The sequence below is a fragment of the Tympanuchus pallidicinctus genome, unplaced genomic scaffold (genome assembly GCF_026119805.1).
Source record: "Tympanuchus pallidicinctus isolate F22 unplaced genomic scaffold, pur_lepc_1.0 scaffold25, whole genome shotgun sequence".
Lineage (NCBI taxonomy): Eukaryota > Metazoa > Chordata > Aves > Galliformes > Phasianidae > Tympanuchus > Tympanuchus pallidicinctus.
Genome location: NW_026294742.1, coordinates 111,427 through 136,046, shown reverse-complemented (window position 1 = coordinate 136,046; position 24,620 = coordinate 111,427). Strand labels below are relative to the sequence as shown.

The 24,620-nt window shown below is 49.6% G+C and overlaps 2 protein-coding genes across 5 annotated transcripts in view; both read right to left on the bottom strand.

Moving 5' to 3' along the window:
* Nucleotides 1-19,329, bottom strand: part of TPCN1 (two pore segment channel 1) — a 48,356-nt gene extending 29,027 nt beyond the window's left edge. Inside the window, exon 1 of one of the 4 annotated variants that reach the window (XM_052689386.1) lies at nucleotides 18,702-19,329. In XM_052689386.1, the coding sequence (XP_052545346.1) occupies nucleotides 18,702-18,813 (112 nt within the window). In that variant the 5' untranslated portion in view covers nucleotides 18,814-19,329. Of the gene's footprint in view, nucleotides 1-4,092; nucleotides 4,237-14,204; nucleotides 14,223-18,701 lie in introns of those variants that run through there. The other 3 variants (XM_052689383.1, XM_052689385.1, XM_052689384.1) reach the window with 3 other exon arrangements.
* A 1,908-nt stretch (nucleotides 19,330-21,237) lies between these two features.
* Nucleotides 21,238-22,703, bottom strand: RITA1 (RBPJ interacting and tubulin associated 1). The gene is made up of 2 exons (XM_052689807.1): nucleotides 22,555-22,703; nucleotides 21,238-22,466 (listed from the first exon to the last, which is right to left on the bottom strand). Exons 1-2 carry the CDS (start codon nucleotides 22,626-22,628, stop codon nucleotides 21,944-21,946), a joined length of 597 nt encoding a protein of 198 aa, XP_052545767.1. The 5' UTR covers nucleotides 22,629-22,703; the 3' UTR covers nucleotides 21,238-21,943.
* Between the last annotated feature and the right edge of the window lie 1,917 nt (nucleotides 22,704-24,620).

The window sequence follows — 24,620 nt, the reverse complement described above, 5'->3', positions numbered from 1 at the left end:
AAACCAGCTTCCATTTGCAAAGAAGAAGAAGAGAATGCTGAGTAGCAACACCAGCTTCTTCTCAGGTTGTACCCCAATCAAAGAGGAGATGGACTGATGAGCCACAACCCTTTTTTTAAAGGAAAAAATGAAAGTGTTGGGAACTTCTGCTGCAGAACAGTGCTGGGGGCTGAGCTGCCTGACAGCTGGAAGCAGCAAGGGAATCAACACCAATTCCTCCTAGAACGAGATTGCGTCCAGTTGTGTGTGCCCCTAGAAAATCATCAAAAAAGACAGAATCCTATTTAATGCCATAAGTGGGTCTCCTGGCACAGGAGAATATAGAATCGCTTAAAGGCTTCTCCCTCAGCCAACACCTCTGCAATGCACAGGTCTCCCACAGCTCCATCAGCTGCTCAGCATCCTGTCCAGCCTGGCCTTGGGTGTCAGTAGGGACAGAGCATACACCACCCTCCGGGCAGCCTGTGCCAGTACCAAATCACCTGCACTGTAGAAGACTTTCCTTATATCCAATCTAAATCACAGAATGGCCCAGGTTGGAAGGGACCTCAAGGATCATGAAGCTCCAACCCCCTGTCACACGTAGGGCCAACAACCTCCACATTTCACAGCAGCTCAGGCTGCCCAGGGCCCCATCCAACCTGGCCTTGAACACCTCCAGGGATGGACGGGGCATCCACAGCCTCTCTGGGCAGCTGTTCCACCACCTCACCACTCTCTCTGTAAAGAACTTCCCCCTGACATCCAACCTAAATCTTCCCTCCTTCAACTTTAAACCATTTCCCCTCGTCCTGCTGTTATCTACCCTTTCAAAGAGTTGATTCCCCTCCTGTTTGTAGGCTCCCTTTAGGTACTGAAAGGCTGCAATGAGGTCACCCCACAAAATTCTCCAGAATCTACCTTCTTTTACTTAAAAAACATTTCCCTTTCTCTCATCACAACAAACTCTGCTATAGTTTGTCCTCTTCTTTCTTACAGCCCCATTAGATACTGGCCTTCTCTTGTCCAGGCTGCACACCCCAGCTCTCTCAGCCTGTCCTTGCAGAGAGGTGTTCCATCGCTTGGAGCATTTTAGTGGCCCCTCTGGCCGTGCTCCAACAGCTCCGTGTCTCTCCTGCGCTGAGCACTCCCCATCTGGACGCAGCACTGCAGCGGAGGTCTCACAGCACACAGCAGAGGGGCAGATCCCCTCCCTCGCCCTGCTGGTCTCACTGCTTTGGATGCAGCTCAGGATACGGTCGGTTTCTGGGCTACAAGGGCGCAGTGCTGGCTCATGTCCAGCTGCCATCCCCCAGTACCCCCAAGTCCTTTCCAGCAGGGCTGTGCTCCATTGTTTCATTCCCCAGCTTGTATCGGTAGGGAGGATTGCCTCAACCCAGCTGCATATCTTGCACTTGGCTCTGTTGAAGATCCCATCCCTTGGTGTGGACTTACCACACAGCTTGGTGTCATCTGTAAACTGCTGAGAGTGCACTCGATGCCACTGTCAGTGTCATTGATGAAGATGTGGAAGGGCACTGGTCCCAGTACTGACCCCTGAGGAACATCACTCATCACTGACCTCCATCCCGACATTGAGCCATCACACTATGACCACTATGACCACAACTCCCTGGGTATGCTCTCAAACCAGTTCCTCATCCATCAGAGTCCACCCATCAAATCCATGTTTCCCATTTGAAGAGAAGGATGTTAGTGGGGGACCACGTCAAAGGCCTTACTGAATTCCAGACAGATGACACCAGCAGCTCTTCCCTTGCCCACTAACAGTTACACCACCATAAAACCCACTAAGTTGGCAAGGCAGGAGCTGATCTGTGCTGTCACATTCACAAAATACAACCAACAATCAAACTACAAATAAGCTAACAGAGGTCTCTGGGGATGTTCAACCACTAAGTAGACATCAGCTTGCAAGAGAAATGCTGGATTTTGCATTTAACAGCAAGAGGACTGGCGAAGAAGGGAGCACAGGACTACAGACAATATGGGAAACCAGTCTAAGAACAGAGGCTGTACAGCACACCAACAGCAGTGGCATGGTATTTTCAGAACATCCCATTTTGTCAGAGCTCCCCACAGTAGTTAAACAGTGCATCTTTGCATCCTCCTTTTGGTGTAAATGTACCGGTATCCTTCCGATGAAAGAAAAAAAAGACAAAAAATGGATTTATCTGATCTCAGATTTATTTTAAATTAAGAGATGCATTATAAAGCAATGCTTCGTTGAACAAGACTTCCAAAAATAAAAATTCCATTTTAAATATACAATTCAATTGCAAAAAAGCAACTGCCAAGCACACTGAGTGCTCTTTCCAGGAAAGTTAAGCAGGGCAGGTGTAGAAACACCACAATACTTGCTAGTGTTGTGTTCTACAGCCTCAGTGCTATTAAGACACATGAAAACAAAGCCAAAAATGCTACAGTCATCATGTATCATGCAAAAAGGTAGCATCATTTTGTTTCTTCTTCTGGGAAGGGAACTTTTATTTTGCAGCTCTAGGGCTCTATATGAAGGGCTGCCCCTGCACTCAGGTCCCAAACCCAACAGCTCCCAGACCACACAGGGTCTCGCTCTTATGCACTCCCATCCTCCATAGCCTCCTGTTGCCAAAAGAGGGAACGTCTCAAATTACCTTGACATGCAAAAAGTGCTGATTTCCCCCTTTTAGAAGCACAGAAGCTGTGATGAAATAGTTTGTGTTATGGAAGTAAACAAAAGTGACAGATTCTTTTCCTGAAGGCATGTTGAGGATTTGCTGCACCTCTTTTCTATGATAAAATAATCCTTGCTAAACCAAGAGATTCTGGCTTTCTAGAAAGCCCTCAGGAGTTACTAGGGTCTGCACCCAAAACTGCACGCACATCAATAGAAACAGCACTGCTTGCCCTGCGCATGCAAATCACAGCTGCCTCTCCCACACACGTCACACAAAGCTCACTCCTACCTGAGCCTTGTGAGCAGATTGCTGACACTCGCACAGCATTAAGCCTGCTTCTCTTCCTCGCCTTCTCCATTCTCTAAAACACCACTGCAAGTCTCAATGTTCCAATGCAGCCCACTGCTGCCCAACGTCCCCACGCTTTGCTGGGCAACAGGTGCCAGCACAGCCTCCTCCCATTGCACCAAAGCCATCTATGCCAGCATAGCACTACTGGAGCAGCTCTGAAGCATGACACCACAGCTCCTGAGCTGCCTGCTCCAATCGGCCTGGGCTGCCAGGTGGAGCTGCAGGAGCAGAGCCCAGGCCCTGCACAGCTCCTCGGAACAGCGAGCACACGGCGGAATCCAGCATCTCCTGCGATTCAAAAGGTACTGAGGCAGCAAGGAATCAACACCTTGGCTACACCAGCTCTTCCAGGTAAAAGGGACGTGCAAACCAGGCTACCAACTGTGCCACTGTGTTACTGGAACACGTTCAAGTGTTAAGGACATCAGAGCAAATCTACAAAGTTGTGCAGTACTGAACAAAACGCTGGGATGCTGCACCTACCAAAAGCTGCCAAGCCACCTCCAATCTTCAAATAATTCTTTCAGAGACAAAGCTGGCTTTGTGAAGGACTAACTCAAGGAAAAACTGTGCCACAAGAAAAAACAACAACAAAAAAAAGAGGATATCCCTTTGTGCTTAACATACAGAAGACTCACAGCTGACACAGAAGGGATGGCCCAGCCAGATCAAGTTTGTAAATATGAAACAGTTATCAGAGATAGAAGTTGGAAGCAAACAAACAAACAAGCAAGCTTTGGAAGACAAGACACCCTCCTCCTGTCTCTCCTGTCTACACCAGCAGCATTTTGCAGGCACAGAGAACAAACAGCATATTGGCAAAGCATTCCAGTGCATAGCTGCATTTTGAGGATCAGCTCCTTTCCCCATCAGGTACCAGAAGGCTGCTCCAGCACCCCCGAGGCAAGAACATCATCTGGGCAACAAATAATAAAAAATAATAATAAATTTGAAGATCATCTCTGACTGTTTGCTTGGCAGCCCTCCAGCTAGCTAATTTCCTCAGCTGCTCCCACGATAACAATGACACAGACTAATACAACCCCTGCTCTGTGCTGCAGGACATCCCCAGCGGCTTTACCATTAGTACTGAACTCAGTGAGATAGGAGGATCTCTCCACGGGGCTCCCACAGTCCTCAAGGTAGATGGCAGGCATGGAAGCCATGGCACAGGAGCACTGCGTGTCGGAGCTGGGGAGCAGAGGCAAGGCAGCGCCGGGGCTCCTCCGTCCCAAAGCCAGTCCTCAGTTATGGGACAGCATTTTCCATGCTCACTGCAGAACTGCACGCGTTCTCCCCTCCCTTTGAGGAAGGTGGCTCAGATCTCGGTTGAAGTGCTTCCCCGCTGCCGTCCTAGAGGAGGATATTTGAACGTTCCACTGCTGGACAAGGGGATTTTAAGTGTGAGTGCAGCTGTAAAGCAAGGCTTTGCACACCAAGCTCTCTAATTTTGACATGTAGCAGGATTTGCTCACCAGACAGCATGAGGAACTAACGGGAAGAGAGTCAGAGTGCTGACACCGCTGACTCATCATAGCAAGACTTCTCCCCTACCTCCCTCAGCAAGAAAAAGAATATAGAGGTTGGCAAAGTTCACGGTGTGAGGGGCATGACGGCAAGCAAATGGAGCTGCTCACAGATGGCAGAGCTTCCTTCCACACTTCTGCAACTCATCCCTGGTGCTCCCTGAGATGGGAAAGAGGGAGGGAAATAAAGAAAGACGGGGAAAAAAAAAAAAAAGAAAAAGCAAAACCAGCTGGCTGCTTACACAAGGCATCCGGAATGACACTGCCGGGACTCCAACATTTCCATTCAGTGCAGTGGAGCATGCTCCTGTATAAATAGTTTCCATATGTCATCATTACAATAAAAAATGAAAAACAAAAAGAAAGGAAGAGCGAGCATAAACTCTCCAGAGCCCAAACCCTTCCCTTCACAAAACAAATTCCCTACTTAGGGGAACTAAATGCTCTCTGGGCAAACAAATTTCTTTCATTCAGAGGGAGGAGGGGCAGGCGGGTTCCTGCAGCTGTTTTGGGAGCACAGGGCAGAGGCAAGGAGGGGATGGGGAACAGAGCATGCTCACAGGAACCAGGGAAAAGCCATCCTTCCCAGCCAGCCTATTTTAAGCTAAGCTGAAGACAATTAGGATTTTCAGTGCTTGATCTTCAGTGCTTGCATTTGTTTTACTAAATGAAATAAAGAAATAAAAATAAAGAAATAAAGATCCAACTGGTTAACCTCCTACCAGCTAGCTAGCTACAGGCTAACTCTTACATTTGCCTCCGACCTTCCCAGTTTGGCTCTCATTAGCCTGCTCTGCAGACGTTCTGCTTTCCAGATCCAACACACTGTTTACAGTGTTTCATTGAAGCAGCTTCAGATGGCTCCAGTTAGAATCCAGAGCCACGCATCTTCACCTGACTTAAGAGGGCCTTCTTTTAGAAACTTGAGGAAGGTTTTGGTGGTACTGCTGGCTGCCATGCTGTCTACACAGCGCTGTTTTAGTAAGTACATCCTGTTAGCAGAGAGCTGCAAACTGCATGGAAGGCAGGGCAAGTAATGTAATTCAGCAAAAACGTTCCTATAGCTAACTATGCCATTCACACTGCTGACATACCCCATACACTCATTGTAGGACAGCAAAATGCAATCTGCTGGTGTGAGGAGTTGCATTGACTAGTAGCATTTCCCTTGGCAAGCAAAGAAAGAAGTGCAGGGGATTTGAGAATTAGGAGGCAGGACATCTTCATTCACAATGCCTTGAGAGAACCTGACTAGTGTGTACATCACTTCTCTTCAAGGAGCATACTTTTAGGGATCTTTCCCTGGGACAGAAGCGTCCCAGTTGGAGCTGGACACCGACACAGAAGTGCCTACTGACCAAGGCTCTTGGAGCTGGGCATGCTTCCAAAGCGTGCTGCACAAGTCCACAGACATGCAATTCAGGCTCAATGTGCGAGCATCGCCCTTGCTGGGACTGATCCCTGTGCAAGCAGCAAGAGCACAAAGCAGCCCACACTGCAGTTTCTCACTGATTGCTGCACTTCACCATTTAACTGGTGTCTTCTCATTTCAAGCACTGCATTTCTCAGTGCCATACCACTTCAATTTCTTTTACCATCCATCTGGACTGCATACCCGTTGTTACCCAAACTTTGTTAGACACAGGTTCACGCTTTCAGTTTAAGGGAAAAGTAACCAGGAATCCAGCAATGCTGTATATGCACCATGGAAGATGGCAGATCCCAGCAGCACCAAAGCTGTCCTGGGGATCCAGTACATGGAACTGGTTGTAGCATCAGATTGCCATGCTGGCTCCCTCAGTAACTCGGCTCCTGAGAGCATGAACCAACAGTACAGAAATAGGATGGCAAAGAGTCTTTGGTACCTTCAAAGATTCTCAGAATCAATCCTCTCCAGGATAGCTCTCCATCAGCTGAACCACGTGGTTCACCTGCTACAGAAGATGCAACTTCATGAAAACACGAAAAAAAGGTGGCAACCCTTCGTCAACACAAGCCCTAAAGGTACCTTCAGTCCCAAAGCCCAGTCCCAAGTCCCAGGACAGCACACAAGGCAGGCAAATTGCCAAAGCAGCCAAAAGCAGCAATGTCCAGAATGCAGGCAGATCCTAACGGTGTCCAGTCTGTTAGCACCAATGATGGCATTTCCTCTTCCAAGTGCCTACAATGCCACATAGCTTCACCTCCAGCTGATTCACTGTTTCACTCCCCACCGATGCAGTCAATAAGAAACTGCTCCTTTTATTCAGGTGCTGAGCCATGAACACGCATTTGTCTCTGCAAGGCCAGGATCACCGATCTGGGAGAAAGAAAGCCGGAAGCTGCCTAGAACACACAGCTGATTTAGCTCCTAGCCATACATCTCAGAGGTGAGAAACAGCAGAATCACAGCTGTTAGTGCTTGGCTGCCAATTCATCTCTGTGCCAGTTGAAGCATCCCACAACAAATCCTATAGACTCAAAACATCCCAGAGTCCATCTTGTTTTCAGAAGATGCTATGCAAAGGAGTTTAACAGCCACAAGGAAGCCCCAAAACAATTTACCATCAGTTTGCTGCATGGGAAAAACAGGGCATCTCCAACAGAGCACAGGTGCAGGAGAACTGAGTCAGAACACAGCAGCAGCCTCGGGCTCTTTGTCTTGCTGAATTCTCACAGCACTCGCTGGCTGTAAGCCTCAACAAACAAAGCCACTCCAGCTTCCCAGGTAACACACACAAGCTTTCAGAACATGCATGTTGCCTCTTCCTGTTATTGCTAGAAAACAATTGCGGGTTCCCGTCCTTTCATCTGAGGAGGCAGTGAATTCCTGCAGCACACACACCAGCTCACTTTGTGCTGCCATCCGCCACGCTACAGGGAGCTGAATTTGCACAAACGACGAGCAGATGTCCCTCAGCACGGTAAGCCACTTTTTATACATTATTGCCTCTTATCGACTGTGCTGCCTATCTTCTTATATGGAATACAATTTAAACTCCGGGTTGTTTACAGGACCGCTATATACTTGCTAACATCTGCACCACAAACACTTAAAAACACCAATGCACAAGCTAAACTCAATGACAGAAGAGCCAAAGCATCACAGGGAATTGCTTTGTTCCAGCAGGCGCTGTGCTTCCAGACAGCTCTTGCTCTCAGAGAGCAAAGCCAGCACTGAGGTAACAGCCTGCTATGCACTCAATAACTGCTGAGCTGCGAGGATTCACACGAACGTTTCCTTCCTGCTCCTCCCTGCTGGGGACAATGGGACATTCCTAAGTAAAATCAAAGACAATAAACAGTAAGAGGCTTCAAAGAAAACAGGGATGAGAACAATTCATAGACTTCATGGGAAGGTCCACATGCTCCCACAAGGGAGCCAGAACCAGGCACCTGCACAGTGTGAGTGCACATAACAGAGGAGGCTCTGCTTCTTCTAACAAAACTGGAACTGCAGTGCTGGATCCAAAGCATTTATAATCAGCAGGAGTCACAGAAGAGGAAGGCTGCATTAGGAAAACATTGTTAAGAATTACAACCTCAGCTTCTGCATTCAGCCAAATTGCTGCCTGCTTCACACAATTTGTGATCTTACCTCCAAACCACAAGGGGAAGCCAAAGCCACAACAGAAGGATCTCCTACAGCCTCACATTACTCAACTTTTAGCAAGGGATGTGCCCTATGATCGTGCCAGCCCAAGCACTTTACAGCAACCAGGGCTTTAGAAATACAGAGATAAGATTATTCTGTAACTGAAATTAAAGAAGTGAGCTGTTTCAACAGCTCACTTTGGACGGATAAAAAAGCCAACCAAACCAAACACACTACAGTTTTTGTTGAACCCAACTAAAAAAGAGACAAGCTGTGCCCGAGGCTCTGACTCAGGAGAAAGGCCAGACATGAAATGTATGCACACTTTTATAACCCATAATTTTTTAACGAAGTAACAAAAAAGGAAAGAGACAACATCAGAATCCCTCAGATAAAGGTTTGTATTTTTTTTTAAACACATCCTGTTACATGAATGCATTTCCTCTTTTTGTTCCAAAAAGGGAAATGAACACCTCATGATTTTGACAAGTTAAAATGTTAACGTTCAAACACGATGCTTTAGTATCAACACAACATCAGCATTTTAAAAACATGCTCCTTATCTTGATTCCCCAAAGCAGAGCCTTTGGATTTTCCTGATGCAGTTTGGAAAGATGCTTGACAGAGCTGCAACCCAGCCAGGTCTGCCTTCCAGCTACAGCCGCCTGCAGCTCCCTGGAAAAGCTGCAAGGTCAGCAGCAGGAAGCAAAGAGGAAGTGCTTTGCTTACCTGAGAAAGCAGCAAGAATCTCAGCAACAAACCTGCATGGCTATAGCTCTCAGGTTCCTTTCAAATTAGCTGAGCTCCCCACCACACAATGCCAACTCATAACATTCTGCAGAGCTCAGCCCCGGGCAATCTGGGCCAGTTTCTTTGCAGAGGATGAGCTCCCTGCAATGAAGCCCCCTCAACTATTGCAGAGAGGCAGCTTCCTCAATGATGGCCCTCCACCTCCATTGGTCTCTGCAGCCCAAGCATGCGTTGCATCTTGGTGCCAGCCCTGGAGCACAGCTTGGATGCAGCTGGCCAAACGCAATGGTAACTGGGTGCATGTCGGCTGGCCTGAAGACACAGCAATAGCAAGAGAACAAGTAAGATTCAGTAATTTCACAGCAATATTCTTCTGTCTTTCTGCTGCACACTGAGATCAAAGAAAGTGATTTACAAAGCCCAGGAGAGGTTGTGGTGTTGGTGGGACTCTGCTGCACCAGTTCTTTTGAAATACGGCACTGCCACATTGAAACTTCAATGTCCCAGCCAGGGAAAAGTAGCTGCCAACAGCAGAGGAAGATGCTTGTTGAGGAAAGGGGAAAACCCCAATCTCCAGTGCTGTGTAACTGCTCTCTTAAATATTTTTTGAAAAGGAAAGATTCCTGCATATTTGGTGTTGCTGGCAGGCACTAGAGAGGTCACAGGTTGGAGAAGAAAGAAGGAATTAAACCATGAGTTTGGCAGCTTCAAGCCAGAAGTCAGAGGGCTGTTGCCAGATCGGTCCTTACATCAGGTCTGACCTCATATGGAGATGAAACACATCTGATTTTGATTACAAAATTTACCAGCACTGCAGATCCCCTCTGACCCTTGCAGCATGGTTCCAAACCCTGCTGTCAGACACCTGCCCAAACCTCTCCAGCTTCAGCCAGCAGGCAGGCACTGCTCCTGGCCCATCTCACAGCCTCCCACTCAGGGCACTGCTCTGCTCTGCCCTCGGACAAGCTGGAACAAGGGCACTGCAAGCATGCCAAGCATTAACACACATCCTTTATGGCACCAGATGGAAACATCACCTCCCTCCCATGACTGTTACTTATTTGAAGAATGCAGGAATACATGTGCCCCTAAGAAAGCATCAGCTGAAAATGCTATGCTAGTGCCAAGACAAGGATCTTGTCACCTCACAAAATAAATAAATGCATGACTTTGGGTTCATCTGATGCTCTTGCTCATAAGCCCACACTGACTGACATGGAAAACACCCCTTTAATTCCAGGTTTTAGAAGAGCTACTGCTGGCTTCCCATTATTTTGCTTGGAAATCCTGTCTGGTTGGCTGGCCTGCAGTCGCTATCCTGTTGATCTCCTTTTGGGGCTGGAAGAAAGACACTGTCTTAGCAGCAGTCAGACTGTCACCCTCAGAGCCTGAAGGAAAAAAAATGAAATAAAAATCTGCTGATACTTAAATACCGAACTTCAGAATTAGCTAGCACTCAGCGTTTTGAAGCCTCTCCTTCCACAGCTATTAGAGATAAGGCTCTATCACCACTCTTGTATTTAAAAGGAAAGGCATTAGCCTTGGTCACTTTCTTCCCCCTTTCCAACCCTAATGCCAACATTCTCTGTACTAAGTTGCCTACGAGCATTTTCTCAATTCATCAAAACCAATGTGGTCACTTGTTTGCACCTGCCAGCAGATCAGAACAAAGCAGAGTGCTCAATACGACTCAAGGGTGACAGGGCAGATCCAAGAGAGTTTCAGCAAACGCTCCTCTGCTCAATCACATTTCCAGTGCTTCTGGTTTGTTCAGTGTCCTGCACAGACAGCAATCCCCTCTGTGCCAGGAAAAACAAGCAGCTGTGCAGCCAACAGCACCATTTTCCTGTTTCAGTGGTGACTCACCAGCAGTGAGCTAAGTGACCAGCTAGGTATAGTCAGCCAGTGTTGTAGGAACATTGCACATGGGGACAGATTATGCCCCAGCCCTTGTGCCTCTAAGCAAGCTCTGATCACTCTTCATCCAGCGTGACCACCCCATGGGGAGGAGGAGACAGGCTGTGGAAATGCTGGTAAGGCTTCTGCCTTTGGAGCCCCAGCACTGCAGGCTGACAGCCTGTCATTCCACCTGTGTCTGATCACACTGTGAGACATGCAGCCACTTACTAGTGCAATTTGACCCTGGAGAGGTTTTAGCATTCCCATCAGCAGGATAGATCACTGAGTCTTAATGCTACAGGCACTTGTTTGTTTAGCTACCAAGAGGAAGAACACGTCTGCATAACCAGTGAAATCCCTCAGAGGGCTGCATTGCTCCTGCGTACAAGCCTTCCCAAATCCATTGAAGATGGTGCAAATGTTCTCAAAAATACGGTTATAGTTGGAATAAAATACAGGTGATCAGGCATTCCCAGCTGACAACATCCACACACTCGTGTGAGAGACAGTCACAGAGCTGCTAAACCATTCAGCCCCCCAGCATCAGAACACTTAACACAGCAGTGCATCCTCAATTTCACTTGCCTTTCCTTGCAAGCCATGAGATCAGAAAAGCAGCACTGGATACTCCCGGCTATGACTCAAAGCCAGCAGAACCTCCAGCGCCCTGCAGACCTTTGGTACGTGCTGGGTGCTGCAGCAGAGCAGAGCAAAGCAGCGCAGAGCCCTCCTCGCCCCCAGCCCAGCTAGCAGCACAGGAGCCCAGCTTCCTGCTGCACCGCTCCAAGCAGCAGATGACTGAAATCCTAAAGCTGCTCTCTGTAAAGAAAGCAGCCATGTAAAAATCAGGCTATGTCTCAATATGCAAAAGCAATTATGATAGAGACAGAGAGAGAGCCCTGCAAGGTCCAGACCAAAAGCCAGAGACACTGGAGGGGAGAGAAAGGCCGATCAAATTTACCACACTTTTCCCAGCTTAAGGATCAGAAATGGAGTGTTCTGGCTCATAAATTCTACTTCCAGCAAATTCGAGCTTAAATCCCCTGAAGGCAATAAGGAAAAGGCAATCAACAACAACTCTAACCACTTCACAGATGCTCCTGTTTAGTTTTTACAGCACTTCTTACAGCATCCAAATGGGTGAAATGGGATTTCAACGCAGGGGGGCTGACAGCAGAAGGCAGGATTCCTCAGTGAAGATTCCAAGGGCAAAGGAAGTTCTGAGACACATCATATCGGTTATGATGAGTGAACTCAGCGTGCTCTGCCTTGGCTCATTTTAATCTGGCAGTAAGAAAGCTTGGCTAAACTGAATATCCTCCAACTACAGGGCCTTAAAAATCCACAGGAGCCACAAAAATGAGAGGAAAAGCGAGCAAACTGATGCGTTCCCTGGGAAGCCATGAGAAAACTAATTGCTGTTTGTCTCCAACTGTTGTTCCGCTTCCTGAGCCAAATGTTCCCAAGTCAGCTGCAGCGGCTGAGGAGTGACCAGATAGAGCTGGAAAGCTGTTGATTGAAAATTGCAGCTCAGACACTCTCAGACTCCTTAACATCTTTTATAGATCCAGGACCACCTGTCTGAAAAGCAAAGCCCTCCACTGCTGTGGCACGGGGCCATATGCACACATCTCCAGCTAACACCTCAGCTAACAGCCTCACCTGACCTGTGCTCACAGCTGGGAGGTGATGGCAGTGTGCCGGGAAGAGATGTGCGAAGGGATCGGCCGCTTCCTCCAAGCAGCACAGTCATTTGCACAGAGCACGAAGAAGCTTCCAGAGCCCTCACCATCCTCTAGTCTCCTCACAAATTTATGGGCACGAAAGATGATATCCATCGCCAGAGCACTAGTGATGACAAAGGAGAAGGAACCATTTGACACGGGGATAATGCAACGCTAACCCAAGTCAGCTTTACCTTGAATACGCTTTTACTCGCTCAGATTTGAACAGCATGGGGCATTCAAGACTAAATCACTATGATTTTTTACAGCAAGAAAGAGTCAACAGTGCAGGGATTCTGTTTGACAAAGCATCCTACTGTGAAACACACAATGTCTGCATTGTGCAAATCGATCTCCTGCAGGGCTAAGAAAACAAGGCAGGCTTGGAAAAAATACACACACTGATTGCAGCCCACAATGCCTCCTGGTACTTCACTCACAGTTTCTCTTCTGCAGGTGCCACATTTTCAGAGTTACACTGAGAATCGCCTGATAAAAATGCTTTTGTGAGGTCTGGACAACATGGAGTGCTGTTCCTCTTGAATCACAGATATCATCTCTACTCCCTCATTACTGCAAGTATTTAAGTGCAGCCGAGGCAGTTCTGCCTTAAAACCTGAATTCTCAGTATGAATGAGATTCCAGAGGATGATGTACTTGGAGATTCACAGCAGAAACACATTTTCCACTACTTCTAACACGATATTGAAGGATGCCCAACATATCCTAAAAAGCAGCCTCCTTCCTCTGAGTTTACGGAGCTCATCACCCAGGGAAATGAACTGTAGAGGAGAAATTGACTGAGGGGGAAAACAATCTCCTTATGTTTTGGGTCTTCGTTTCCCTTTCCAAGATTTTCACGCCTTGCTCATCTCAGACGCAGTTTTGCTTTGCTTGCTTAAAGCATTCATTACAACCCATCTAAGCCAGGTAGGGATTAGAGAAGCACTGGCAGGAGCTGCAAAAATGCAACGTTGTTAGATTGGAGAAGAGACTTTCAGAGGCATAAACAACAATTCAGCACAGAACTTGCACTTCAGAGAAAACAATTCCCTGTATATAAATTTTAAGCAGGTACATAGTAAGAAAAGCAAAATCATTCACAGAATTGCAAACCAGACGCTCTTGATAATAAAATAATTTTGCCCAGATGCCCATTCCCACACAACAGTACATCCACACTTTGCAGATGAGACAGGTTAACCACAGCAGTGTTACGCAGTGTCTCTTAAGTAAAGGACCAGATTCAACGCAGAGCCAGGTCACTTCAGGAGACAAGATCCCAGCCTGTGATCTGGCTGCGCTTCACCTCAAGTGCCACAGAGAAAATGCTGCCACTGGAACTAATTGAAGGCAAATTAGTAAAACCAGGAGCCATGATAGGAGAGAATGTCCTCTGTAGCATTCAAGAAAGCAACCAGACAATCTAAAGTCTGTCAGAGATCTCAGGGTGTGCAAGGCCGAGGCAAGCATTCCTTTTTCACTCATCCCCTATTTCTTCCCAAGTTAGCTACAGCATTTCCACAGCAAAACTAGTGCCCAAGTCCATGCAAACAGCTTCTAAGTACTCACTGGAATTCAAAGATCAAAAGCCAGATGATCAAAGATAACTTAAGTCCGCTAGACAGCTAACATTTAAAGCACCTATTTTTCTTCAAAATGCTTTCAATGCTCTCACAACCTACAGTGGTTCCTCACAAAGTGCTGTGATCACACAAACCTGTAGTAGCATTTTCCCAATAAACAGGTACTTATCCAATTTCCAGCGGCTATCCATTCCTGCAGACCAGGAAAAAAACAAACAAACAAAAAACCCACCCATTTGCAATGTCCCTCCTCCACTCTCTGCACTAAGGGAAGCAAGAGGAGGAGGAAGGCAACAGGGCCCTGCTGGCCAGATAAGTTGCAGACTTTAAGGACAGGCTTGTTTTCCTTCTACTGCTGATAGAATCATATTCTAGAAACAGATCCTGCAGAGAAGTCCATCACTGCAGGTTGTACTGATCACCGACAACACGGAAATCCAGGCTGCACAAGTGTCTCAAAAGAACATTAGCAGTCCATTAGCTGTCCAGGATGCTGTGCCACTCCCGGAGGCATGCATTTACCTGGTTTGTAAAATGGTTTATTCAAAAGAAAGATGAGCTTGTTGTATACAATTCCAAATTCACACTGTAATTCGTGTTCAAAAACATCACAAGAGTTTCCATCAGTCAATCAGAACAGCTTTGCCACATGCCCCTCAGCACATTCTATCAAGGAACGGCAGAAGCAAGTCCAGAATACAGACCCTCCTCTGGCAGCCCAGGGAGCCAGCAGACCCTGCACTCTGATGCTCTGCTCCACAAGAGGCAAGCAGCAGTCACAGAGGTGACTCACCTCGTCCAAACCCTGCCCCTCCATCCCCACCTGAATGACGTGTGCTGTCTTTATGCACTTTGGGCTGCCTTCTGCTCCTCAGCAGTGCACAGACGGGAGGCACATTTACCAACAGCCCCATCATTTCTACACAAATGGTCAGGCTGAATCCATTCTTCCTGAAAATTTACTCTTTGGGCAGCAGGAACAAATGGCTCACCTCACCATTCAAAGTTATAAACACCTTTTTTCCAGCAATGCTTGTAGAGAACATCACACTTTGCTGTTGTGTGCTCCCCCCATTTCCTCACTCACACACAGCAATTCCTTTTTACCTCAATAGCAGATGCAGTTGCTTTCACATAAGAATCCAGAATTTAAAGACGACGACATCTATTGCCATAATCCATTGTGTAGGAGAAACAGACAGAAAATATCATTGTTCCCTGCACAACACTACGAGCTGTACTTTCTGCACTGAACACACTGAGCTCCACTTGAGGCAAAGGAGAATTTTATATCTGATCTAATACAGGATAAATCAATGAGTACTCATTTATTTCTTACACTTCCCATCAGCTCAAGGAGAGACACTGTCCTAGAGTTTCAAGGCTATCCACGCTGCCTTTGTGTAGGAAAAACATACCTCACACTTTGAGAACTATTTGAACACTTCCTTGGAGTTCTGGGAAGGACCGGAAATCACCTGGCACAGGCTGCTGCTCAGCAGTTACAGTGCAAGACTTTGGGCAAGGTCATACAACAGCATCTCTGTTTCTGCTTTCTGTAAAATCCATTCATGACAAACAAGCGTTGGAAAGCTTACTTACGTGCACAGAGCATTCAGATTCTCAGATAATTTGTACTAAGGAAAGGCAGATTTGTATTAATTAGTGTATGCTACGGATTCAAGGGATGAAAGCTCTTCTCTGTCTCTTCCAGCTGCTGGAGCTTGTAAGAAAAATTACCCAGCCTCACAGTCCTCCACACTGCATTCAGAGAACCTTCTGCAACACAGTAACCACACTTCTCTGGCTGCAGCCTGAATTCCAGTTGGCTCTGCAGGACTCTGACCTTCTAGGGCAGAAAGCAGGAGCTCCCCTGCAGATATGTATTTCAGCACAATTCGAGGAAGGCAGAGCTTTAATATTCCTCCCCACGCAAGTATTTTCTTCCATTATGAACTAAAAGCTGCGTGATTAGGGAGATTAATTTTTGCAGCTGGACATTTTCTTTAAGAATGCCATTTTCCACATAGTTTTCTCATTTAGCTCCTTTATTCCAATCCCAAAGCAATCACTTACCAGTACAGACCTCTCCTGCAAGATTCTGAAAGAAACATACACTTGCTCTTCAGTCTTTTCTTTTTTACATCAGCAACAAGTTTGTTTTCAAAGAACTCTATTGCTACTAATTTCAACCTTGTAATTTGTCTGCATTTCCAGACAACCAAATCTAAGTCTAGAATAGAGATTCATTTGCCAAAGGATTTGGTGGCAAAAGTTGTGTTCTGGATCAACTTAAGAATGGCACAAGAAGTTCCTTCAAAAAACAAACAAATGAAAAACAGTAGTGAGATCTGAACACACATCTTAGTGAGAGAGGGCTGAGACAGCCCTGGTTAAAATTTGGAGTGGTGAATGACACAGCAACACAGAACAGGCGTGCAACTTTCAGTTACACTGAAACACATCGCACTTTGCCTTTCCCTCAGTCACCTGTGAAGTGAGGTGGGTGATTTGCTGTGAATAGCTGTTACCTGGGAATAAACCTGAACAAATGCATTACATTTAACCCATCCAGCCCCCCTCAGCCCACAGCCAGGCATAGTAACAGCTGAGCTGTTGCTCCAAGCTCTGGTTCAATGATTTCTAATCAGAGTTTGGGCAAAAGAAAAATAAAACAGGAAATAGCTCCTGTCTTCTGATTTTCCATATCCTCATCCCTCTGGCAAGCTTTACCTCTCAGGAAAACAGGACTTCTCACACACTTTATCCCTCCAGAGGACAAGCCTCTGATAAGAACAAAGAAGTGCATGCTTTTGTTTGTCCCCAGCAGAGCAGGGACACATTGGAATTCCTCACAGCCTCCACGAGGCACAACTTCTCTGTGTTGCACAGAACATTTTCTTCATAAGCAAGGAAGAAAGCTGGACCCCATGCCCCATTTTTAATGAGCCTATTTTGCAAGTGATGGCACTGGTCCACTCATTAGCTTAAGCCTCCCAGTTCACAGAGTTAAAGATGCCCCTCAAGGTGTTGATGCCAGCCTTCCTGTGTCAATCTGTCATTCCATGCCTGCAGCACCACTGTGCTCAGAGGGCTCCAGAGGGTAATCCGGGATCACTTCCATAGAACAGGCTTAATATTTTTTCAGCAAGCTCAACTTTAACAGTGATTAAAAACATATAGTGAAGTAATAGTTCTTCAATATCAAGAGACACCTAGGTTAAGGAATTCCAGGAAATGAATTCTCAAAAACCACAGGGCTATCTTCTAAGAAGCAGAAAATTAGTTCCTCAGCAATTTCACTGTATTTCAAAGGGAGCAAATTGTGGACTATTTTTACTTATTAATATGCTCATTCCCACACTTGTGCTTCAACACAACCCTGTTGGCTTTAATCAAACCCATATAAAAACCCATAAAGCCCGCGTAATTTCTTTAAAGGATGGAAGAAAAAGGGACAAAAAAGTTAATAATGTTATTCAGTAAAAAGCCTATAAATACATGACAAAACAGGGATGCAGTCTCTGCTTAAATTAAATTAAATTAAATTAAAACAAAAAGATATGATGGAGCAGCAATGAAGGACAGAGTGGTGATTTAGCCACAGACATATGCTGTAGGGTTGGGACAGAAGAGGAAAAACTGTGACTGTCAGAAACCAGGAACTAGCTCAGGAAGTCAGAGGAGGAGATAACTAAGGGAACTCGTATGACTGCAAGAGGAAATCAAACCACAGAAATCACAGAGGAGATGGGGAAAAGGGACAAAGCACAGTGAAGAGCTACAGGCCAGGAAACAATGCATCTGATAGAAATGCTGTGCTTGCAGAAGCAGAGCTTGCACAGGATCACAAGAGCCTGCATACCTGCAACATCAGCTGGGAGTTGAGAGATGCGTCCAACAAAGCTGCTAAACCACATTCATAAGGGGTCACATCAAACAGGAGTCCACAAGCACGCTTCAGTTACACCTGATGTCTGCCTCTCACCTGCTGAGGGTAACGGCTCTAGCAAACGCTCACTGAGGTGAAAGCAGAGCTGCTGAGCGATGGGAGCTTTTGTGTTCCCTCTCCCCAAGACTGGCTACGTCCCACTGAACAGCTGGGTTAACAGGGCTGCGTATAAATTGTCTCCAAACACTCCTGATTCTTCGATAACAACACAATAAGGATTTTAAGGGCTATCAGCACAAATCCGTGTCCTTACTGCAGAAGTCAAAACCTAAACTAGAAATAGGCAAAACAACGGCTGCAAAAGCCAGCTCCTGATGGAAAACAGCAAATTACATCAGCGCAGCTGCTGCACCTGACATTGCGATGGCACAGCAGCACGGCCGGTGCGAGGAGCAGCTCTGTACCAAACGGAAGAGCTGAGCGTGGCGGCAGGGAGTCACAGCGCGGTATGCAAAGGACAGGTAGAACGTGCTGGAAAAGGACGGCTGGTCCGCCCCGTCCTCTGCCGTGCCTGCCGCAGCACGGCTCTGCCCGCACCGAACTGCACCGCAGCCCGTGCCGAGCTGAGGCCCAAGGCAGGACGGCACTGCCGACACGGACATGGAACCGGGCAAAGGTGAGATAAGGCAGCACGCCTTACTTTAACCGGGCAGAAATAAAATAAGGCAGCACGCCTTACTTTGGCCAGGCAGCTCCTCCTGATCCGCGCTGTCCCTCGGGGCCGAGGCGCCGCTGCTGCCGTCATCCAGGGTGAGGATGAGCGGGACGTCGTCATCCATACTGACGGCCATCCCTGTCTTCCCGAACCTCGTTTCCCGAGCGGTTCGAACGAGGCCTTTTCCAGCTCCGCGCACGGCTGGGTTCCGTCAGATCTCTTTCCCGTTACGGCTCCCATCGGGGCTCTCCCTCAGCCGCCGGAACGCGGAGCCGCACTCCCTCATCCCCGCCCTTCCGAGGCTCCGGACGCTGCAGCGCGGTTCCCAAGCCCGGCCGCTCACGGGACGGCGCGGTGCCACGAGGACGGGACGGCCGGGCGTGGAGCCGGACGCGGGGCGCTAAGCATGGCAGGCCGGGCCGGGCGGCACGGCGTCGCGAAGTCCTTTCAGAGAGGAGCAAAGCGCGGTAAGGACGGGCCCCGACAGCGCCGCGTCCCCGCGAAGTCACGGCCGGCCCGCACCTCCCGCAGCCGCAGCCGCCGGGCTCGAGCCGCTCCGCCGCCCCGTGAGCAGCACTCGAAACCGGGCTGCTGCGTCCCAGCCTCTGCCGCCGGTACCGATACCCGTACCGGTACCCGTACCCGTACCCGTACCCGTACCCGTACCCGTACCCGTGCCCGTACCCGTACCCGTACCGCTACGGGCCCCACCGCCCCGCCGCGCCGCGCCGCGACTCCGTCCCGTCCCGCCCCGCCGCCCCTCATTGGCCGCCCAGCGGTACACCTCCTTCCAGCTCGCCAATCGGCGCTCGGAGCTCCTTACGCCCCGCCCACCTCCGACTTGCCGGTCCCCCAGCGAGAGGAGCCGGATTGTTCCCGCCTCCTTCTAGCGTTTCCTACCGTCATTGGGCAGCGCGGGTGTTTATCTGGAGAAGAGAGGATGCCGATTGGCTTGAAGTGACGCGTGCGGCATCACGGGGCGGGCCTACGCTTACTGACGGGAACGAAAAGGGCGGGTTCTCGGGAGAGCGACGTGGGCTGCTATTGGCTGCGCAGTGTGAGGATGCCTCGCCTCTTCCGGTCAGGGACGAATGTGAGCGCGGCGGTCACCCGGCAACGGTGGTGGGGGTGGAATCGTCGGTATGGCGTGCGGCTAACACTCGAGCAGTGGAGCGCTGAGAGTCGGGGCTGGCTGCCGGAAAGGCTCTGCAGGAGGACGCGAGGCCCGCTGCGGTGCTGCCATGTTGGGCTGCCGCCCGCGCGCTCACTGCGCGGCTCCGGTTACCTCAGGCGGTACGCGGGTGGCGCTCCGCCGTAGCGCGTCGCAGCAAATCGATTGCGAGCACCGAGCCGCTGCCTCGGCTCTGCCGCCTCCCGCTGCGATCGCTAGGCAGCGTGGCCAGCGGCTCTACGCGTCTGAGGCCGAGCTGACCGCACGTACGGCCGTGTGAGGGACGGATACCGGCTGCGCTGGAAGCTGGGCAGTGCCGTAAACGGGAAACGGGTGTGCTCCTGGGAGACATGGTGAGAGTCGGAGTTGGGTCAAAGGCAGGGAGAGTGCTGCCTGTGAGGGCAGGGCGTGGTGTCTGAGCACAGCAGCTGGTGCTGAGCCAGCCGCAGCTGGTCACACAGCAGAGCTGAGCTGCCATCAACCTGTTTCCTTAGATAAAATCTCATCATTTTAGAGGCTCCGTCCTTCAGTTTCTCCAGCACTTCGGCACTGCATTTTGCATCCTGCTCTTGGGTTCAGCAGTTCTCCCAGGCGGTTTCAGGACACTTACTTCAGTTTGTTGATTTGCTTCCCAGCATCCACCTGCTGCTTGGGAACTGCGCTCTCATGCGTCAATTCTTAATCCTGCTGTCTCCATCTAGTGTCCAAATTGCACCTCTGCTCCTCTCAGCCCCTTGGAAAAACTGCAGACGTAACAGCCTGTATCACTGCCCCAGTATCCAATGAAGCTTATCGGGCTCAAATTCGAGTCAGTATCCACGGTGCCTCCAAACGATAAGGGACTGCAGGAGTTTAAAGAAGCATAAAGGTATTTGGACAAGCACCTCTTGAAATATCAAATTGAGGCTTGTTTCCTGGCTTTGATTGCTCTGGAAAGGCTTGATTCTGCAGCCGCGTGCAGTTCAACCAGGGTTTGTGATAGCTGGCAGGTGTGCAGGGCACTTGCTGGAGGCTCCCCACTTTGCAGCTGCTGCCTTAGCAGGCTGAGTGTTGAACACTCTGCACCAAGGCCCATCTGGCTTTAAAGGAGAATCATACTGTGCTTGTCCTAGAATGGTTTGTCCTCAACTGGATGTGAGAGAGCATTTCTCTGGTATGGGAGGGGAACCACCAGACTCTCCCTCGCTACTTGCATTTCTTGATGCTTTTTTAGAAGCGCTCCCTTAAGTTCCTCAGAAAACCAAGTTACTCTTTACCACCTGTGGGGCAGAAAGTGGGTAGGGATGGTTTTGCTGAAACATTTGGAGCTGTGAGTTGTGCCCAGGCCTGGACTTGTCAGGGCAAGAACACCCAGCAGCACTCTGCATACAAAACACAGGCCCCAGCAAGTTTCCTTTTGATCATTTATTTGGTTACAATACTGCACTGCTGCAGCAGTACTCATAACCTTCAATATAAATCATGTTATAAATCCAAGTCAGCACTCCCCAATCACCAGAAGCTGTCAAAATCAGCGGTTGCCAAGGATCACAGAATATCCTGAGTTGGAATGACAAGGATTATCAGGTCCAACTCCTGACTCTGCCTGACAATTCAAAAGAAACCTCAGATGCCCTTCATGCTTCCTGCCCTCTGGCCTCTTCACCCAGTGTCTCCAGGATCCTTGCTGGCACCTGGAGCTCCACCTGGGATCTGCACCCCAGCCTGAGCCATGATTGACTGGCAGCCATGCCTTCTCCTGCAGCTGGACATCTGCTGGAAGAGGTCCTGTCCCCTGTGGCTCTGCCTTCCTGGCCAGACACCACAGCAAAAGGAATCTGACCTCGTCTTTGCTGAAGATTGCTGGTAGGCGAAAATTGCTGTTGCCACCACAGCCGCACATCACATCACCACAGCCAGCCATCCTGCCCTGCCGCCGCAGGGCTGCCTCCTGCCCAGCTTGCTGTCCTTCCGCGCTGTGATCGCTTTCTTCATCCTCCCCACGGCCCCGCTCGTGGCCTCCATCAGCCCCAGGTTCCAGCAGACGTCTTCGCCAGGCGGTCGGTGCTCGGCTCACGTAGATGAGGGCTGCACACACGCGGAGCGAACTTTCATTTTACCGCCACGGAGGCTTGGCCTTGCAGCCCCGCCCCGCCGTGCAGCTCCCGGCAGAATGCCCGCACGCGCTTTTCGGCCGAGCCCGAGGCGGAGGGGTGGCGGCTGCAGCAGGAGAGCCCCGCAGTTCACGCCTTTCTGCCTCGGCACGGCCTAAAGCGAGGCGAGGCCGATCCGAGGAGGCGTTCGGGCGCCCGAGGGACCGCAAGCATCCTCCGGGAGAAGCGGCTCGGACGCCGGCATCCGCGCAGCCCTCGAGATGCTCGCAGACGCCGGGCCGGCCCCGCCGAGCCGTCCCGGAGCCCGCGACGGGCCGCTCGGCGAGGTCTGGCGGTCGGGCGGCAGGCAGGGGGCCGCTCGCGGGGCCGCAGGGGAGGCCGGGCTGGCGGCGAGGGGCCGGCGGCGGGCTCCAGAACAGGGAGTGCAGCTTGGCCACGTCCGCTCTCCCCATCCGCAGCACCCGCGCCGGCTGCCGGCTGCCGAACAGAGACTCGTCGCAGTAGGACGGAGCGCGGCTCCGCGACCTGCATGGGGAGACAGAGGGGACGGACGCTGGGAGCGGGGCCGGCCGGGATCCGACGGCGGCGGCGCCTACTGCCCGGTCCCGCTCACCTCCACCGGCTGCCCGCCCTGGGAACGCTGCTGCGGCCGGCCGCGCTCCCGGCGGGCCCCGAAACCGCCGCCATAGGGCGGCAGCTCCGCCCCTTCCGCGCCGCTGTGCGGAGCCGCTGCACGCTTCCGCCGCCAGCAGCGCGACACGAACGGGTGGGATCGTGAAGGGAGGGGGGTTGTGGTATGGGAGGGAGAGGCCTGATAGGGGTGGGTCGGGATGGCAGGGGCAGGTCGTGATAGTCGGGACGGGTCGTTAAGGGGGAGGTCATGATGTCCGGGGCGGGTTGCGTCCCGTGGCTGCGTCCCGTGAGCCCGCAGCTTGGATCCTCTCGGTCTCCTCGTGGCCCTGGCCGCAGAAGTGGCGTTTCCAGTCCCTGTGACCACCGGTGCTGATGTCCATAATCCCTTCTTCCAACAATAATATTTCGACTTACCTGTGTGTGTGCGTGCTGGTGAAGACACCTAATGGTTGTTATTAAGCAGAAGTAAGTTTTCTCATTTGATTGTTAAAGTTATGTGTGACTTTGTAAAATAATGAGTTGGCAGGCCTGTTGCAGAGGAAATGTCCAAAATACTTGCATGGTGCTGACAACCTGAAATTTTCAACATCTTAAAGAACAAAAAGCAAAAAGTAATTTGTTGTTAATTAGTTATGCTGTATGTATTCAATCAGTGCTCTGCTATTCCAACCACATGGGGTTGCAATGATCCCCAGCAGGGAAGCAATGATCACTGAAGGAACACGTGGCTCTTTGCTCAGCCAAGCTTGCTAAATCTGGGTTTACAAGGATGTCACATCAACGTGACAGGCCCTGTATGGCCCAGGGAGGTGCTTTGCTTCGATGTGGAGCTGGGTGGGATCCCCTGGGAGGTAGCTGGGCTCCTCCTGGGACTCGCAGAAGGAGAACTGTTTGCTCCAAGGAGATGATTGATTTGATTGCCCTGGGGAAAAGCTCCAGGAATGTACTTGTGTGCCCTCGAGAGATGGTTGTGTGGTTAACAAATGTGCTTGGGTTCCACAAAGAGATGTGTGGATGTCAGGAACACGCTTGGTTACCTCAAAAATATCCTTGAGGAGATGCATTTTGTTTTCTTTGTGCAAAGAAACCCACGTCTGTGTGCAGCCAGTTCTGCAAGCAGAATTGGTGGGAACTGATGTGGAAACATTCAGCAATGGCTTTGTTGTGGGAAAAGCTGAGATTTTAACTAGAGTAGTGGAAGTCCCATGTGACTGATAAGAGAAATGGCAGGTTAGGAGGGCTGGGATGAAGGTTGCCCATACAGTATCTGACAAAAATCCTTTCCCACCTATTCAAACTTGAAATGCAACAGTCTGAATCCATATCAATGGGAGATTGTTGATACTGCTTATTCCTGAAGCAGAAAAACAAAGAATGCTGGAGAAAGAAGAAAATGTCTTGTTATTTCATGTTGAAATCATTCATTTACACCAAACTCCTGGAATCTCTCTAGTAGACCACACGGGGAGAACTCATTGCTGTCTATAACTACTTGAAGGGAGATTGTAGTGAGGTGGGGGTTGGCCTATTCTCTTGTGTGGACTAGAGGGAATGGCTTCAAGCTGCAGCAGGCTGGATTTAGGCTGGATGTTAGGAAATACTGCTTTTCTGAAAGAGTGGTCAGGCACTGGAATGGGCTGCACGGGGGGGTGGTGGAGTCACCGACACTGCAGCTGTTCAAGGAACAGTTGGATTTTGTGTTGAGGGACATGATTTAGTGAGAAGTATTGGTGATGGGTGGATGGTTGGACTGTTTGATCTTATAGGTCTTTTGCAACCTTGGTGTTTCTGTGATTTCTGTGACAAGAACAGAAGAGTTAATAATGTAGAAGATGCAGAGGCTTGTAACGGCGCAGTGCGTTTCCATGAGCCCTCTGGTGCCAAGTTTCCGAACTGCAGCTCCTAAAGACCTGAACGGAACAAGTCTCCAAGTATTAAAGTCAGTCACAAGCCTACAGGTTCTGGGGGTCTTAGTGTTTCTCTGGCGGCTGTCACTGATGATGAAGCCATGAAGGGAAGCGTTGGTCCAGGTATCTTTCCCTGGGG

What these genes read in the sequence shown, in the direction of transcription:
- RITA1 (XM_052689807.1), bottom strand. Translation starts at nt 22,628, where the DNA reads ATGGCGGCGGTTTCGGGGCCCGCCGGGAGCGCGGCCGGCCGCAGCAGC. An exon ending in AGGGCGGGCAGCCGGTGGAG is followed by an intron (nt 22,467 to 22,554) that starts GTGAGCGGGACC and finishes CTCCCCATGCAG; the next exon opens with GTCGCGGAGCCGCGCTCCGT.